The following is a 19,759-nucleotide window of genomic DNA, read 5'->3' as shown; positions in this document are numbered from 1 at the left end:
CCTCCCAGAAACAATCTACCAACCTGGGAAAAAGCCAAATGGTACTGAAGTGTCCCGTCTGGCCCATAATGAAGGGGTCAGATAATATACTCTGATTTAAATACGGGCTTCACGGTCATATACCACAGTCACTACTTGAATCAGTCAAAATCTCATCTTCCTAGCTGCATGATCTTGGACATGTCATTTAATTTTGCCTTTTTCTGGTCTGCAAAGTACAGATAATATGAACTAACATTTTCATAGCACTTAGCATTATGCTAACTTAGTAGTTTTTACCTCTTCATGTCATTGTATAATTAATTAAATGACACCCATTCCCCCAAAGCACTTAGTACATTGAATCAAAGTAAATATTCAATAGAATATTCCATAATACGTGTATTTTTTTCTGAGTATAGATTACAGAAACTCCAAAGTTTCTGATTTAAAATCCTTTAAAAAATTTTTTGTGAATGGCAAGGTGATACTGTACTAGAGGACTTGGTGCCTATTTAAAATACTGGTATTTGATCATTATCAGAATTAAAATGAGTTATCTAGCAGGAAGGAATCACTGTTCTAATCTTATTTTTCCCCATGGATCATTAAATGATTTTTAAAACCAACTTTAGACCTCAAATTCCCATACATGAAACAACTCATGAAACCTTGTTACAAACTGCTAAGTAAAGCTGCATGCTTTGGTTATTAGAAATCTTAGTGATTTGAAGTTAATGGATGAAGTGTATCACTAAAAAAAAGGCTGTTAGGGTGGCAAGACAGGAAGACAGGATCTGTGATAGAGAAATGATACAGCTTCCCAATTTTTTAATCTTTACTCAAGGAAATGCCTAATATAAAACACAATGGTTTGGATTTTCATTTCAAATGGAAGAAGAAGAGGTGAATGTGTATCTCTGGACTGTACTCATGTTCAGGTTCTTATATTTCTAAGGAAATTTCAAGGTCAAGACCATTTCTGAGTAAGGAAGGAGTAAGACAATTGGGATTTAATCAATGCCATTCAATGCTATCATCTTTTTCTATGTAATAGTTAACGGTTAAGTAACATTTAGTGTGTGGTACACATAACAAAACTCCATGTGGTCAGGTTGGTATTACATTTATACTTAGAAGAATGATGATGATTGAAAGGAGAAGTGCCACAGAGATGAGTATAATCTTTTTGAAACGTTTCCACCATATCCTTCTAAGACTCTTTCTTGTTTTTTTGGAGTCTTTGGCCTGAAATAAAAATAAACACAGATTTAAAGTTTTCATTTCTGGGTTAATCGGCACACTCCAATACTTATTAGAGCTCTCTAAAAGAACAGATTTCGTTTGGCTTTGACCAATCTCCAAAAGTCTCAATAGAGCTGAACAGCTTTTATAAAAGGATACACCAAGATTCCAGGTGCCTTCCTTATTGTGTTCAGCTGCACTTTTACTAGCTTTATTAACTTTGTGACCTTGAACAAGTTACTAACACTTTGAGCCTCAGTTTCCTCATCTTCATGATTTTTCTTAAATGCCACTGTCCGTTACAACCCAATTTAAATTTGCAACCCTCATATCTGTATCCCAGAAGCCTTATTCCACTTCAATACGTTATTTTTCTCCAAAGTACTTATCTAACATTATGTAAATTTTACTTATTTACTCTTTGTTGAGAATGTAAGTTCTATGAAGGCAGGGATTTTTGTCGGTTTCATTCACTGTTATATTCACAACAGTGCACAATATAGGGCAGGTGTTCAATTAATATCTGTTGAATTAATGAGTAAATATATTAAATGGGGATAATGATACCTGTCACATAGTAGCCTAGATAGTGAGGATTAACTGAGATAATGAATATAGTACATCTAGTCCACTGTATAAGAATAAATTATGCCGTTATTAATATTTTTGGTAAATAATGAGATGGATTTTGTTAAGTACTTTATGATACAAAAAAGTTTCATTACAAACCTAAATAAAACAGCTCACTGTTACTAACATGCACAAAATTACTGAAAGAACTCAAGGAGCAGTGGGAAGAAATGAAACAAGGCCACACAGAATTGTAAAATTCTTTTTATTTTTTTGTTCTGAGAAAAGCTTTGTTGTTTCCATTTGGTCCACTCCATTTTGTTTTTTAAATCTATATAACTGCTTCTCATATAGGCATGATACAAACAAAATGCTTGGTGCTTACATGGACTTCTGCTGTCTGCCACTTGGGTAAGAAGTAAAACTGCAACCAGTTTATTCGTGCATCAGATAAGTTTCTTTTACTCTCAGTATATACAATGACTTTCCAAGAGCAAAGTCAAGGTACATAATTACAGTGAATGCTATAAATAGCATATGTCCCATTATGCTACTCAGATGGCCTCACAATTCTAATGTACAAGTTATGGGAGCCCCAGGTTTATATACCCAAGATGCTGTTGGTTATTCCCAAGGATCTGGCACATGGAAGCTAGTGGACTAGGTGAACATTCCAGGATGTTATATTTTATTGAATGCTTTAAATGCAGGTACTACTGGTATATGACATACATGATATGTATTTTTGCATCATAATATACAATACTCAAAATACTCTTGGGTGAGTATTCCTGTTTTACATCATTGAAGAAAATGAGGCTCAAAGGTTTTAAGTTTTCAGGTTATACAGCTGGTAAGTGGTGGAGCTGGAATTTAAATCTAGAATTGCATGACTATATTGCCTTGTGTAGAAACATTTAATTAAGATATAAGCGGACTTTACATTCTTAGATTATTTTCTTTCTCTTTTATTAATGTAATACGCATATATAGTTAGAAAAGTCAGAATTCTACAAGGCTTATGAGTAAAAACGGCATACTCCTGCCCTACTCCTTCCCACCCCTGATCCTATTTTTAGAGGTAATCACTCTCAGCTCTTGTCTGTTTTGCTTGTTGTGTTATTCCTATTGCCTGGAACAGTGGTTCTCAACTAAGGGCGATTTTGTCCTTCTGGGGACATTTGGCAATGTCTGGAGACATTTTGATTGTCATGACTGGAAGGGGTGCTACTGGTATCTAATGTGTAGAAGCCAGAGATGCTGTTGAACATCCTACAATGCAGAGGACAGTCCTGCTACCTCCACCCCACCCACCCAACAAATAATTACCCAATCCAAAATGTGCCAAGGTTGAGAATCCCTGACCTAGAACAGTGCCTGACACATAATGGGTGCTCAATAAATGCTGGTTGAATGTACCTTATTTAGCTCTTTATTTTTCTCTGGTGTTTGTTTTCTTCTGCATTACTAGAAAGCATACATATATATTTCTTGAGCTTTCTATTTCCAACTATGGAAGGAAGTGTATAACTCTTAACCATATCCCCAAATCTCCCTTCTTTAAATACACACCTTTCCTTTCTTTCCTATCCTCTCTTTTTGTTTAACACATTGTAAATATTCGCTGAACCATGGAGTATATTTGATTACATTGACTTTAATGTATAACTTCCTGGTTTCTGTAGAGCTACTAACAGGTAGAGAGTTAAATGAAATCTTTTCAATTGTTAGTTTTTACTCTACCAACCAGTAATCCATTCCCAAACTACAAAGGAGCTGAAAAATATCCTTCCTTTGATTGCTCCCGTGTTGGATCCACTTGTTTTATCTTGAAGAAGTTCACCACAGAGCCTTTTGAACCACTCCAGCCTGGTTTGGTTGAGATCTAGGTTTATTTACCATTTCCCTGAAAATAAGACCTAGCCGGACAACCAGCTCTAGTGCGTCTTTTGGAGCAAAAATTAATATAAGACCCAGCCTTATATTTATTATATATTCTATAAGACCCGGTCTTATAGTAAAATAGTAAAATAAGACCGGTTCTTATATTAATTTTTGCTCCAAAAGACGCATTAGAGCTGATTGTCCAGCTAGGTCTTATTTTCGGGGAAACATGGTATATGCTTTAATCTTGGGTCTTTGTTCACCAATATCCTGGATATGCCCTCCTCTTGTGTTGGGCCTTCTGTTTTCTCAATTTCATCCTTCCCTTTCCTGATTTATTCCCTCCTATTGAAAAATATTTGCCAGAAACTACCTTAGAAAGGGTGAGTGGGAGGTATAGTTCTGAATTTCTAAGAACCTATATGCCTAGAAACATCATTTTTTTACCCATACGTTGAGTTGGCAATTTGATTGGGTATAGAAACCTAGTGGAAATCATTTTCCCTCAAAATTTTGAAAGCATTCATCCATTTTTCTTTAATACCCATATATTTCTATTGGGAAATTTGATGCTATTCTAATTGCCAAATCTTTGGTTTCTTCTTTCTCTGAAAGCTTTTAGAATCTTCTCTTCCTTTTTAATATTCTATAATTTCAAGATTACATGCCCTGCTGTGGTCCTTGTTTTTGTTCATTGAATCTGGAAAGTCATGTTATTTAGTTCTAGGAATTTTTCTTGTATTACTCTGATTTTCTTCCCTCTGATTCCTTCAATTTCTTTTCTTGAAACTCCTGTTATTCATATGTTGGATATCTTAGACTGATTCTCTTGTCTTCTTGCTCTCTGTTTTTGCTCTACTTTCTGAAGGAATATTTCAATTTTATGTTACAATAATTCTGTTAACTTAAAAATTTTTACTATTGTTTTAATTTTCAAAAGATCTTTTTTCTATGAATAAGCTTTTATATAGCTTTCTGTTCTTGTTTCAGAGATGTATTATCTAATACTCTTTCTCTCAAGAAAGAGGTTTTTTTTAAAACACTTTCTTTTGCTTTTGCATTATCTATTTTGTCTGAGTTCCATTTTCCCTGTTTCTTTAAATATATATTTTTAATTATAGAGATTTTCCTCAAATATCTCATGATGTGTTGTTGATTTACTAAAATGATGATTGGAAACTGTATAGTGAGTGGGGCCTGTCGTTTGGTGGGCTTCTCTGTAGGATACTGTGGTATGGACCTGACCATTTCATTGGGGGAATGCCTCAATATCTGTAGGCAGGTCAGTAGCTGTAGGTCTTCTCCCTTTGATCTAGTCAGTTTTCCTAGACAGAAATCCCCTAATTTCCTGCCTGGGTAAAGCTGACTGGGAGAGAGGTTGCGGAGTGGTCACCATATTCAGGATGCAGATTTTCACTTAGTCTATCTGATTTTAATATGATGGTTAGTCTGCACCTGGTGTCTAAGTTAAAAACATCTCTGGTCTATTGTCTTTAGATAATAAAATTTATTATCCTTTGTCAGTGATAAGGAGAGGAAGCAATGTGGCTGTGAAAAGTAGGGAAGTGGCAACAGGTAACACGTTCCTTTTAAAGATTTTATACCTAGTCTCTTCTTTCTAGACCTATACTGCATGTCTTCTTTTAGATGTACCATATGTCTCCAATTTCTGATCCTGGCCTGGATCAGTTTGCATTTTAATGTCTTCTGCTTACAAGCTTATGTTTCAAGCTTTTATTGCTCTATTTGGACTAATAATTACTGATAACCTGTTTTCTAGCTTCCAATATTGTTGACATTTCTTACATGTTGTCTTTTCTCTTGTTTTTTTATCCTAGTGGTTTGTACATTAAAATCTCTATTGTTTTACATATCATTTTATTGGCATTTTGAGAGGATATCAAGATAAATGTATATGTTTAATCTGCCAAGTTAGAATCCATGACCCATACTTATCTGTACACAGGCTGACAGAAACCTTATTGGCCTACTTTTAGTTAAAAAACAAATCTGCTTTTTAAGAATATTCAGTAGAGTCTTTTACGAAAAGACCAAGGGAAAAGACAGGGAGAAAACTAATTTAGCTAGACAAAAATAGAGGGTTTAGTGAGAATGATTATGTGCTGTGTGAATATAATGTGTGAAAAACTGTAAAATACTTCAAATTTTATCCTTTATTGAGCTGCTTCTACTCAACTGGCTTCAAAGAGGAAGTCATTTTTTCTCCATATATTCATGAAAATACAATGTATACATAAAAATGGGATTTGTTGGAAGGTAAGGCAGTAAAGTGAAATAAGTTAAAAAAATTTTTGTTTGTTTGTTTTGCTGTAATTTTCTGGGATTTACTATAGATGTTGCTGCTTGTCCCATAAGAAACACACATATAATCTAATAAAAAAGTAATAGGTCTGGCGATATGGTGGATTATGTAACCCCATAATCCTGGCACTATTATTAATCAGAAATGTTAGACAAAATATAAGAACCAAATGTTTAAATGCATAGTTGAACTTGGAAGAAAGTAAGACCAAGGCCAGGTGCAGGAACTTTGGAAAGCAGGGAGAAGTTGCCCTGATGGTGCATGGTGCAGCTCCTCTGGATTTGGGAGGGAGATGATGCTGGCCTCTGTTGCCCAGGGCTTAGGATTTCAGTGCTCATAGGGACAGGAGGCGAAGCCGTGGGCTCACAGGAAGAGAGTGAAGTGATGGAACTATATGGAACTCCCTTCCTGTTAACGGCTCGGAGCTTTGGAGTCTTCCTTGATTCTCTTACCACACATCCAATTTGTTAGCAATTCCAATTTCATCTTCAAAATATAACCACAATCCTACTACTTCTCACGGTCTATACTGTAGTCAATATTCATTTAGTGCTACCAACACTGACACCACTTTCTTTGCTCTTCATTTCTTGCTGAAACTCAAAATTTTCATCTGAGATCATTTTCAATCTACCTGATATACTTCCTTTAGAATTTCCTTTAGTGCAGATGTGATAAAGTGAAGACTTCAGTTCCCCTTCCATAATGTGGAGTTATTGCTAGCAAGAGACTCTCCAATCACAGACCACATTTTTCAGGCCCTTCACCCATCTCATATATGCCCCTCTCTACCCCTTGTACTTATACAAAGCTATAAGACTAATTCTTACCAACGGATTGTGAGTAGAAGTGATGGGTGTCACTTTGGGGCTGAACTGGCTATAAGTAAATGTGTTTCCTCCATTCCCTGTTTAACCAACTGCCACCTGAAACTGAAAGACTCTGAGACCCAAGGCAATGGCAGAGTCACAAAATGGAAAAAGCTTGGGTTCCTGGGTTACCATATGGAAGTCTGCCCATGGAAAAACCTGCCTTAGACTGTTATACAACCGAGAAATAAACCTCTATTGAATTTAAAACACTGAAAACTTGAGGTATGTTGTTACAGCTAGTGTTTCTCTAATATTGAAATTGATAGTAGGATGAGATATTGTTACTACAAAACTCTAAACATGTGGCATTGGCTTAAACATCAAGTGGTAGGCAGTGAAGAAACATTAAAGGTTGGAAAGATAAAAACCGATGCTCTGGAGAGTAAAATATTTGCTAAAACTATCACCTGTGATACCTTGGAAAGCAGACAAAGCACTTATTGAACCCTGTCACTTTAGAAGAAAAGGTTGGAAATAGAATGGTAGTAGTGGAGTTTTTGTTCCTGGCTGCATTTAGCCAGGCAACAATTGATTGGTTTGCAAGAAGAAACGAAAAGGAACAGAGAGGATACAGAAATGTAGAACACTGAAAGATTAGAAAATTGATGGCTTTTTTGGCCAAACAAGAGGAAATAAGATTGAAAAGGTCTTTAAATGACAAATGCCCATTAAGATTCTGTCCTTCCTCAATAACAAAAAACCCCAAAACCAGTAAAAAGTGAGCCAAGGACCTGAATAGCCTTTCTCCAAAGAAGATATACAAATGGCTAATAAGCACATGACAACATGCTCAACATCATTAGTCCTTAAGGAAATGCAAATCAAAATGCGATACGTCATACCCAGTAAGATGGCTACAATTTTTAAAAATGGAAAATAAGTGTTGGAGAGGATGTGGAGAAATTAGAGTCCTCTTACATTACTGGAGGGAATGTAAAAGAGTCCAACTGCTGTGGAAAATAGTTTGGAAGTAACTCAAAACGATTAAACCTTGAATATGATCCAGCAATTCTATTCCTATGTATATACACAAAACAATTGAAAACAAGTATTCAAAAAAAAAGATGTGTAAGAACATTCATAGCAGCATTATTCAAGGAGCCAAAAGGCAGAAAAACCCAAATGTCCATCAACTGATGAGTGGATAAACAAATTGTGGTCTATCCGTACAATGGAATGTTATTCAGCCATAAAGAGGAATGAAGGACTGATACTTGTTACAACATGGATGAACCTCAACATTGTGCTAAGGGAAAGAAGCCAGACACAAAAGATCGCAGATTGTATAACTCCATTTATATGAAATATCCAGAATAAGTAAATCCATAGAGACAGAAAGTAGATTAGTGGTCGCCAGGGGCTGGGGAGTAAATGCTTAACGGGTACGAGGTTTCTTTTTAGGGTGACGAACATGTTTTGGAACTAGATAGAGGTTATGGCTATACAACATTGTGAATGTACTACATGCCACTGAATTGTATACTTCATAATGTTAATTTTATGTTATATGAATTTTACCTCAATTAAAAAGAAAAGATTCTGCCCTGCAGTAGACATCAGATTAGGGGTATAAGCTTCCTATCCAAATCTAATGGCTCAAGGTAGTGCCTTTAAATTAAGAGGGAGGAATGAGGGCAAGGAAGCAAAGAAATACGTCTAGAAAAGAACTTTATATGTGGCTACAGGCACTTGGAAATGACTAGAACCAAAGAGATTAGAAATCAACTAAATTGTAAATGGAATTATAAATAAACCAAAATCTGGTCCTTTGAAAAGACCAAAGAGAAAATCTTGATTAAAAAGTAAAGAGTGGCTAGGAATGAGAAAATTAACCATAGGCAGAGGACAGACTAAAATAATTATACACACACACACACATATAATCTATGTTAATCTAAAAAGTAAGAAGGGATCGAAAATGTATTAATGTTTAACACATGGAGAGGCACTGAGAGGTGTGTATGTGAGATGGTATGTTATGAAAGTTAAGGTGTTTGGGGGGCAGAGACATGAAGAGCTGACCACTGTATATTCCTTTATTCATTTACTTGTAGTGTGTTGCAATTCCTGCAGTAATCTAGGTAAATGAATTTATGGGTAATATTTAGTTTTAATTAAACTAAAAAGTAGACATTTGCCTTAAAAATCATACTAATAGAGCAAACATAACAAGAAAACGACAGAGGCTATATCTCTGACAGAGGCTTCTAGTTTGAGTACTCTATCTACCATATTTATAGTGATATATAATCACATTTGACTTTTAATCACATTATCGTTAAAATACACTATTAATATTTTTCTTAATCAGAGAGAAAGTTTTAATTTTCCTAAAACAAATTGTTTAATATTTTATTTCATCTTTATCTCATTCTTTTAAGTTCTATTTTTCTGTATGTTTAATAATATATAACATTATTATAGAATATATAGAATTTATATATATTTAAATGCATTCTCAAGAATATTTTATGAATAAATATGCATGATCAAAAAATTCTATAGACCACTGTCTTAGAAACATTTTTGCAAAAGTGTACCAAAAAGAATTACCATATGACCCCACAATCCCTCTCCTGGGTATACGTAAAACATTTGAAAACATTTATCCGTAAAGATATATGTGCTCTGATGTTCATTGCTGCTTTATTTACAGTGGCCAAGACATGGAAACAACCAAAGTGTCCTTCGATAGATGAGTGGATAAAGAAGATGTGGTATATATACACAATGGAATACTGTTCTGCCATAAGAAAAGATGAAATGGTGTCATTTGTGACAACGTGGATGGATCTTGAGATTATTATGCTAAGCGAAATAATCACAGAAAAAGTAAAGAACTATATGATTTCACTGATATGTAGGATATAAAACTGAAAGCAACAAAGGAACAAGACAAAAAAATAAAGAAACAAAAACTCATAAACACAGACCAAGCTTAGTGGTTACCAGAGGGGAAGGGGGAAGGGGGGTGGTAGATGAGGGTAAATGGAGTCAAATATATGGTGATGGAAGGAGAACTGACTCTGGGTGGTGAACACACAATATGATATATAGATAATGTATTACAGAATTGTACACTTGAAACCTATGTAATTTTACTAACAACTGTCACCCCAGTAAATTAAAAAAAAAAACCTGTGGAGTTTTCCTTTCAAAATGGAAACAATTTTACTGATTTTCTGCTTATAAATTTAGTGCCTGCTCTTGGGGGGGGGGGGGACGATGGGGAAGGAAGCAGAAAATACATAAAAATGTAAAGCAAAGAATAAACAATTGTTCTTAATCCCTCAAAAAAAAGTGTACCAAGAGACATGTGCAAGGGTGTTCAGTGCACTACTGACCTACATTACTGTTTATTAAAAGGAGAAAGAATAATTACATTGCATTTTTAAAAATAGTAATGATATACTGTCAGAAGTTAAATTGATAAATTAGAGCAGCTCAGTGTATCAAAATGAATACATTTCAAAAACATGTTGAATTAAAAACTCAGGTTGTATAAGGATATGTACATTAATTATGTCATAAAGTTAAAAATGCAAACCAATAATATAGATACATATGCAGCTATACATACATAGCAGAGGAATAAAAATTGCATACAGATGATTCATATCAAATTCACAATAGTGGCTCTTCTGGTGAGGGAGTGGAATGGGCTTGGGAAAGGTGCACAGGGGACTTTAATTATATTTATAATAATTTTGTTTCTTTAAAAAACAAAGGCCAAAAATGTGGTAAAATATTAAGACCAGATTAGGTAGGCTGATGATTCCAAAGATATTAGACATATTATTTTTCAAACTTTTTCATATGCTTGCAATAAATATTTCATTAAAATAGTTTAATTTTCTCAGGATTCGTAACTATGGCCTCTGAGACACACAGTATTTAAATATCATACATGCTTTCTAATATAACAGAATGAGGTAATATTGATTGTGGAATTTTATGACTGCAATTTGAAAATGCTTTGTAAGAATATAGATACTATCAGTTCTCCACTGTTTGGCTGTTATGCTTTATCCATCTATTAGGACACTTAACATGTACTTTATATTGCAGTTATATTTATACAAATCTGTCTCCTGCAGTAGATTAAACTGTGGTAAGTATCTTATTTCATTCTTTCATTTCTAAAAATAACCAGCATATCTTGTACATAATAGGCACCAACAAATGTTTATTAATGAATATGGAATGAATCTCAATGGCTTCGACAGTATTATCTGAACTCTTGTATTGTACCTCTCATATAGTACAACTGCAATCCTAGATAATGGTTTATTAATTTTTCTTTGTAGATTATATAAACTGATGCGATCTTATCTTTTTCCTGCTATAAAAATAGAGTGTTTTGTTTAAGTAAATAGTATTTAATTTAGCTAACATTGAGTGCTTGTTGGCTGGAGTTGTGGCTGTTAAATTCATCATTATATTCTTGGTGTTGAATGTGGAGCCTGGCAGACAGTAGCCCCTCCACAGATATTTGTTGAATGAATCAATAAATACTGTAAAAGGTGCACAGGGATGGCAAAGATGAGAGAGTGATAAACACAGCCTGGACAATGTAATGAGTAGAAGACCCTTGAGTTGGGTTTTGGTGGATGAGAGAACAATATTCTTCCAGGGTAAGGATAAAGAGAGAGAACTATATGTGTAAAGGTGTGACATCATGTAACATATATTTTGGGGAGCTACAAGTAGTTTGGTATTTTTTGAGATTTGTAAACTGCAAGACTGACCTCTGGGTGATATGATTGGTGATACACAGTCAGAAGAAAGCTCTTTATGTTAAGGAGGATGGACTCTACCCTGTATGGACAAAGGTACATCACTGAGGCTTTAAGAAGTCAATAGATAATGCTCATACTTACATTAAAAAAAATATTCTAGTGTCAGTGTGGAGGACGACTGGAGTGGAGTAGAACTAAAAATAGGGAGAACAATTAAATCCGGGGATTACCACAGTTAGTTAGACAAGAGAGATAGACCTTGGTGTGACACTGAGTAGCACTGGGATGGGTAAAAAGTGGATTGAAAAGAGATTCAGCCATTCTGTGGAATACTACTCAGCAGTGAAAAGGAATAAAATATTGACACACACACAACAAAATGAATTAATAACAAAATCTATACTAAGTGAAAGAAGTCAAACACAGAAGACTATGTATTATATGATGCTATTTATATTAAGTTCTAGAAAAGGTAATACTACAGTGACAAAGCAAATTAGTGATTGGCCTGGGTTAGGGGTGGGGGAAGAGTCAACTGCAAAGAGCATGAAGATTTTAGGTTAAAAGAGCTATTTTATAATTTGATTGTGGTTACACAATCGTATACAATTAACACAATTCATCAAACTCCAAACTCCACAGTTAAAGTGGCTAAATATTATTATTTGTAAATAATACCTTAATAAGTTTTTCTTGTTGTTTTAATTTTTCAAATACAGTTGACAGTCAATATTATATTAATTTCAGGTGTACAGCATAGTGGTTAGACATTTATATACCTTACAAAGTGACAACCCCTGGAAATTTACTACCCACTTGACACCATACATAGTTATTACCATATTATTTACTATATTCCCTATGCTGTACTTTACATCCCCATGACTATTTTCTAACTACCAAATTTTACTTCTTAATCCCTTAATGAATTGTTTTCAAAAGTGATAAAATGAGGCTTAGAACAAAAATGATTTAGGAGGTAGAATCAATAGAACTTGGTGAGTAAAAATTATGTGTATACTTTGCTTTACATTGTGGTTGTGTTTCTAGACAAGATCTGTAAAAATAAAATTTAAAATGCTCCAAGGGAACTTTCCAATCCTTAGTGATTGCTTTAAAACTATTTTCTAATAGAGAATTTTGAACACATACAAAACGTGACAGAATGGTATAATGAACCCTTACATATTCAAAATCCAGTTTTAACAATTATCAATTTATGGCCAATTTTGTTTCATTTATACCTATCCTTCTCCCCATTTCCTGACCTATTCTGAGGCAAATATCAGATGTTATATAATTTGATTCATACTTATTTTAGTGTGTATCTCTAATAAGTAATGACTCTTAAAAACATAACTACAATACCATTATCACACTTAAAAAGTTAGTATTTCTTTATGTCATCTACTATCCAGCCAGAGTTCAAATATCTAATTGTCTTATAAAGTTGTAAATTTTCATTTTTATAGTTTGAATCAAAATCCAGATAAGGACCACGCATTGCAATTGCTACACCTTCTAAGTCCATTTTTTGGTAAGTTCCCTCTTTTTTTCTCCTTGCAATTTATTTATTCACTAACCTGTTTCTTAAAGTAAGAAACCCCTCTGTTAGGCAAATAATCACCTCCTACTTTAATGTTTTTTTAAAATTTGGATTGTTTCATAATTATTCTTTTATTATTTTAGCTGTATTCCAATAATTTTTTTTGTAAAGCCATAATGTGGTCACATAGGATTCTCTCACAGTGTCCATGGTATGTTTTTGCTTTTTGCCATTTGTCTCAAGGGCATTAATCCTATGGCGTAGATTACTGTTTGGATCTCAGGACAGGTGTGGATCACTTACAGTTGTTTGGAGATCATCTGTTCTGTCAGGGAAGATATTCAGTCTTTCTTCACTTTCCAATAGTTTATCAATATTTTGGGTCATAACATTTTTTACATCAGCTACTTGACTCCCCAGTGTGGACATCGAGCTGTTATCTTGAATTTTATTGTATTTCATCTATATGGAAGTGAAATATAATACAAATTTTATTGTCTATAAATGAACTCTATTATACAAATTAGAATGAAAGTGTCCAAAGACAATATCTCACTTGTAGTTCAGCACATGGAATCGACTAAGCCTCAACTTGCCCTACCTTAATCTTGCAAACAAAAGGGGGGTCCGTGGGAGAGGGATATATCAATGTATTCAATCAGCAGTGGGGTGTTTGTTTTTTAATTTAGATTGTTTATTTTTCTGAATTTTTTTAAAGGAGCAGTGCTAGGTTCACAGTAAAACTGAGTGGGAATTGCAAGTACAGAGTTCCCACGTGCCCCTCACTGCCCCCCCCCCCCACACAGCCTCCCTCACTGTCACCATCCCACACTACAGTGGTACATTTATCACAATGTGTGACCCTGTTGATGCATCATCATCACCCAGAATCCACAGTTTACATTAGGGTTCACTGTTGGTGTTGCACATTCTATGGGTTTGGACAAATACATAATGACATGTATCCACCATTATATTATAGTATCGGGCAGAACAGTTTCACTGCCCTTAACATCCTCTGTGCTCCACCTCTTCCTAAGCTCTGGTCTTTTTACTGTCTCCACAGTTTTACCTTTTCCAGAATGTCATATATGACGTATGACAATTAAGTTCACGAACCCATCCTGAAAAAGTACTACATACCTCATTGCTGAATGTCACTATGGACACCTTTGAAGTACTCCCTTTAGGAAGCTATGCACAGACGCCAATACCTAGTCCACCCTTCAATTTGTGGAACTCTTTTTCTGGAATGGCCATCAGAGCTGTCATACTACTCTTGATGTCCTGCATGTCATCAAAATGTCTTCCTTTCAATATTTCCTTTATCTTTGGGTAAAGAAAGAAGTCAGTGGGGGCCAGATCAGGGGAGCATGGAGGGTGTTCCAATACAGTTATTTGTTTACTGGCTAAAAACTCCCTCACAGACAGTGCTGTGTGAGCTGGTGCATTGTCATGATGCAAGAGCCATGAATTGTTGGTGAAAAGTTTAGGTCTTTTTTGTCTAACTTTTTTATGCAACCTTTTCAGCACTTCCAAATAGTAAACTTAGTTAACTGTCCAGTTGGTACAAATTCATAATGAATAATTCCTTTGATATCAAAAATGGTTAGTGAACTCGGTGCAACAAGTTCGTGAACTTAATTGTCCAATCTCGTAGTTGGAATCATACAGTATGTAGCCTTTTCAGATTGGCGTCTTTCACTTAGTAATATGCATTTGAGGTTCCTCCATGTCTTTTCATTACTTGGTAGCTCATTTCTTTAGTGCTGAATAATAGTCCATTGTTTGGATATACCACAGTTTATCCATTCACCTATGAAAAGACATCTTGGCTGCTTCCAAGTTTTGGCAATTATGAATAAAGCTGCTACAACATCTGTATGCAGGTTTCTGTGTGGACAAGTTTTCAGCCCCTTTGGGTAAATGCCGAGGAATGTGATTGCTGGATTGTATGGTGAGACTGTGTTTAGTTTTGTTAGAAACTGCCAAACAGTCTTCCAAAGTGGCTGTACCATTTTGCATTCCCACCAGCAGTGAATAAGAGTTCCTATTGTTCCACAGCTTTGTCAGCCTTTGGTGCTGTCAGTATTTTGAACTTTGGCCATTCTAATAGGTGGTATCTAATAGATAGTGGTATCTAATAGGTACCACTACTATCTCATTATTGCTTTAATTTGCAATTCCCTAATGACGTATTTGGAAATAAAGTCTTTGCAGGTGTAATCAAGTTAAGAAGAATGGTTAATCTTTTTCTTTTTGATCCTTTCTCTGTTTCTCTCCTTTTTAAAATACTTTGTCTTTTTTAATTTAAGAAAATTGTTTAAGTTTTCTTAAGATAATATGTTCATAGTCCATTCAATGGCATTTGGTATGTACATATATATTTAAATCTGTCAAAACTACTTTTTTGTGTGCTGTGCATTTTCTTAATTACAGTATAAGAAATTCAACAACTTATATAACATTGTCTACAGATTTAAAAATTACCAGGTTAGCTTTTAAATGTTAAGCAGAAATTTCTTTGATGTCAGATGTGTTAACTGCTTAAAATGTACATATTTTCATGTAGTAACTAGTTTGCAGGGAGCTATGTTAATATATTTTGGTTGTCTTGAACATACTGAATTCTTATAAGAATATGTATGAATGTAATATAAATGCATCTATTCTTAGTTATTTTGTCAGGCATTGTGGTAGACATACCCTATGGTGACCCCCAGGGAGTCACATCCTTATAAAGTCCCCTCCTCTTAAGTATGATTTGCTTCTAACTAACAGAACAGAAGTAAAGGTGACGGAATGCCACGCCCATGATTATGTCACATTATATAATATTTAGTGGATTACAGTGAGAGAGATTCATTTGCTGGCCTTGAAGAAGCAAGCAGCTGTGCTAAGGATGCCCACCTTGGGTGGCAAGGAACTGATACCAGTATCTAGGACCTGAAAGTGTCCTCCAGTTAAAAGCCAGCAAAAAAACTGCATCAGAGAAAAAAAAAATACATTTTTAATTTTAAGTGTTTATTTGAGCAAAAATTGATCCTAATCCAGCAGCACCACACTGGAAGTAGTTAAAAGAGCTCCTAGGAAATGAATTCTGCAACAACCTGAATGAGCCTGGAAGCAGATTCTTCCCCAGAGCTTCCACATGAGAACAGGCCTGGCTGGCACACTGAGAAGAGAATATAGTTAAGCCATGCCTCGATTCCTAAGCCACAGAACTGTGAAATAATAAATGTGTGCTGTTTTGTAATTTGTCACACATAAATAGAAAACTAATACAGGTAAACTATTTTATTATAGAAAAGCTCAAATACATACAAAAGCAGAGTGAATAGCAAAATGAACCCCTATATACCCATCACCTAGTTTCAGAAATTATCAACACACGGCCAATCTTGTTTCATCTATGGTACTACCAATTACTTCTTTCTCAAATGTATTATTTTAAAGCAAATAAAAAACATTCTATTATTTTAGTCTGTAAAGGCTTCAGTTTATATCTCTAAAACAGGGGTGTCCAAACTTTTTTCAACGTTTTTGACCAAGGGCCATAAGCAGTAAAATACACAAACAGCCGGGCCACTCACTTGAGGTGAAGTACGTATTGCCTCACCTGGTTTATTTAAGTAAACTAAATATATTTTTGGAATTTGCTGCGGGACAATCAACAATGGATTGCAGGCCACAGTTGGCCTGCGGGCCACAGTTTGGACACCCCTGCTCTAAAAGATACATTTTTCTTCAAAACATAATCACATCACTATCACATCTAAAAAAATTCCTTAATATAATCAAATATCCAGTTTATATATAAACTTATCAAAAACAAATCATAGCTTTTTCTTATAGTTGTTTTGTTGAACCAGGATCCAAAGTCTACATATTACATTTTGTGTCCACATAGTGATATGGGTCTTAAGTTTCTTTCAGTCTATGGGTTCTCCTAAACTTCCCCCCCACCCTTTGCAATTTATTTGTGGAAGAAATTGGGTCATTTGTCTTATAGACTCTCATATTCTAGATTTTGCTGATTGCATTGCTGTAGTGTCATTTAATGTGGTCATTGATGGTAGTTACATCTAAAGGCTCAGTCATAATCAGGTTTGATATCTTTGGCAGCATACGTCAGAGGTGTGCTGTAGACTACTCATTTGGTGACATCAGGAAACACATTAACTGCTGGCTGATTGCCTCTTTATTGTGACCGTAGGAATAATTAGTGGGTTTAGGTGTTTTGAGCCTGTTTCATCCATTATGAAGTCCTGCATCAGCTTTTCACCTCATTTTTTATCCATCACTGATGATGACTGCATAGAACCATTATTTCAATTTTTCATTAAGGATATTTTATCACCTCTTCTTCATTTATTAGCTGGAATACTTCTATAAAGATGAAAAAAAATCTTTTCCCAAGTCAACTATTTGGTTCCTTTGAGGTACAGTTCATATAGGAAAGATACAATAAATGCTTCACCCTTTTATTTATTGGTTTTCAGAGTGATGAGGTGGAGGCTTAGTATCTTCCACAGTTGACTTGGGAGTGATTCCCCCCCGCCCCTTTTGCAGTATCTAAGAACTCACAGAATTTAACATATATGATGTGTTACAATCCACTGCAGTTATTATTCTTTTTGATGTTCAAATTATTCCATCATTGGCCAGTGGCAGCCTCTTCAAGTTGGCTCCTAAAGTCTTTTCACATTAAACCTAGATAGCTTCTTGGTTCTGGTATGACAAAATGTTTCTGACTTATGTGTTTTCTTCCCCATATTTGGCATGAGGTTCCTTTTAGTATAAAATTACTATTTAGAAACTATAATCTACATACCGAGAGCCATGCTGCTGCCGGATTGGCCATTTTGGGTTTTTTAGTGAGTAGGCTAGGAAATACTTTTTTTTTTTTTTTTAAGAGAAATATACCATGATATATTTTCAATTACATATTTCTCAGTATTTAATTTTCAACTAAAATTTAGGTTATAAAGTTTTACTTAATTCTTTGACTTTATATTTGTAACTCCTCTTGCTGAAAATCTTGATTCCTAATAACATTAACTGGATTATTCAGGTAATGTACCTATATATCTATATCTATATAAATCAATTTCAGAATAGCAACACCAATGTTGTTACTAACAATGTGACACTTGAAAATAAATAATGTATTATTTATTTTTAGTCCTTTTTTCATTAGGGTATAATCTCACTAGGAATATACAATCAAATTGTTGTGTCTTAAAGTCATTTGAAATAAATTTTCACTGTCTTTTAAGCCATCATCAACTCAATATACAGTTGGGTTTTTTGTTTGTTTTTTTTTCTTTGAGTTTTAGGGATTAATTTTTAAAATAAAAGAAAATTATTATGGTAAAATATACATAACATAAAATTTAAAATTTTAACAGTTTTTAACTGTATATTTCAGTGGCATTAAGTCTATTCAAATTATTGTGCAACTATCACCACCATTCATCTCCAGAACTTTTTTCATCTCCCCAAACTGAAATTCTCTATCCATTAAACAACTCCTCTTCTTCCCTTTCCACCAGACTCTGTCAACCACTATTCTACTTTCTGTTTCTATATGTTTGACTACTCTAGGTATCTCATATAAGTGGAAGTGCACAATATTTGTTCTTCTGTGACTGTCTTATTTCACTTAGCAGGGAGTATGTTTTAAATATTTAGTTTGATAGTATTTTAAAATTATGTAAGATATATACATGGTTCCCAAGTCAAACTTCTAAAACAAATTTCATTCAGAAAGGTCTAGTTTCTATTCCTGTTCCCTCATCCCTACATAGGCAACCATTGGAATGTTTTTGATTTATCTTTGTCTTGCACCTCCACCTTTTTTTTTCCCTTTCTGTAAGTAAACAAATACATATATTTGTATTTATTCCCTTTCTTAAACGATTGCATGTAAGAATGGTAAATAAATAATAGTGTACCATACCTATTTTCTCTAGCTTGCTTTTTATTCCTTTATCAATACTATGTTTCCCCAAAAATAAGATCTAACTGGACACTCAGCTCTATGCATCTTTTAGAGCAAAAATTAATATAAGACCCGGTATTATATTATATTATATTATATTATATTATATTATATTATATTATATTATATTAGACCCGGTCTTATAGTAAAATAAGACCGGGTCTAATATAATATAAATTTACTTATATTAATTTTTGCTCCAAAAGATGCATTAGAGTTGATTGTCCAGCTAGGTCTTATTTTTTGGGAAACACAGTATATCATGGACATCATTACTTATCATTTATACAGAGATAGAAATTCTCAGTTCTCACTCATCTTTACAGCTTTTAACTCATAATTCCTAACTGATTTGTCAGCTGTAACACTAACAATGTTTAAGAATACAGTTGGAGGTTACATACCATATACTTTCCTAATACTTGTTGAAAATCTGCAGCAACTGCATTTGAAGGAGAAAAATGTTCCTGTGACATCAAAGGATTTCTCACAAAAGTATCACTAACCTGGGGAAATGAATGGAAATATTTAAGCTATATAGATAATTTCAACTGGAGAATTACAGTGAATGTTTATTTGAAGCAGTCTAGCAGAAAC

At 34.3% G+C, this 19,759-nt stretch overlaps 1 protein-coding gene across 1 annotated transcript in view; it reads right to left on the bottom strand.

The window, feature by feature from the left end:
- Positions 1-799: 799 nt before the first annotated feature.
- LOC109447228 (uncharacterized) overlaps positions 800-19,759 on the bottom strand; it is a 28,342-nt gene continuing 9,382 nt past the window's right edge. Inside the window, exons 4-6 of the mRNA XM_019731364.2 lie at positions 19,567-19,668; positions 13,462-13,620; positions 800-1,227 (exon numbers count right to left, since the gene is read on the bottom strand). Of these exons, the coding sequence (XP_019586923.2) occupies positions 1,090-1,227; positions 13,462-13,620; positions 19,567-19,668 (399 nt within the window). The 3' untranslated portion in view covers positions 800-1,089. The remainder of the gene's footprint in view (positions 1,228-13,461; positions 13,621-19,566; positions 19,669-19,759) is intronic.

Source organism: Rhinolophus sinicus, chromosome 1 (genome assembly GCF_057876585.1).
Source record: "Rhinolophus sinicus isolate RSI-liver-muscle chromosome 1, RSI-T2T, whole genome shotgun sequence".
Lineage (NCBI taxonomy): Eukaryota > Metazoa > Chordata > Mammalia > Chiroptera > Rhinolophidae > Rhinolophus > Rhinolophus sinicus.
This window is presented reverse-complemented; position numbering and strand designations above follow the sequence as displayed.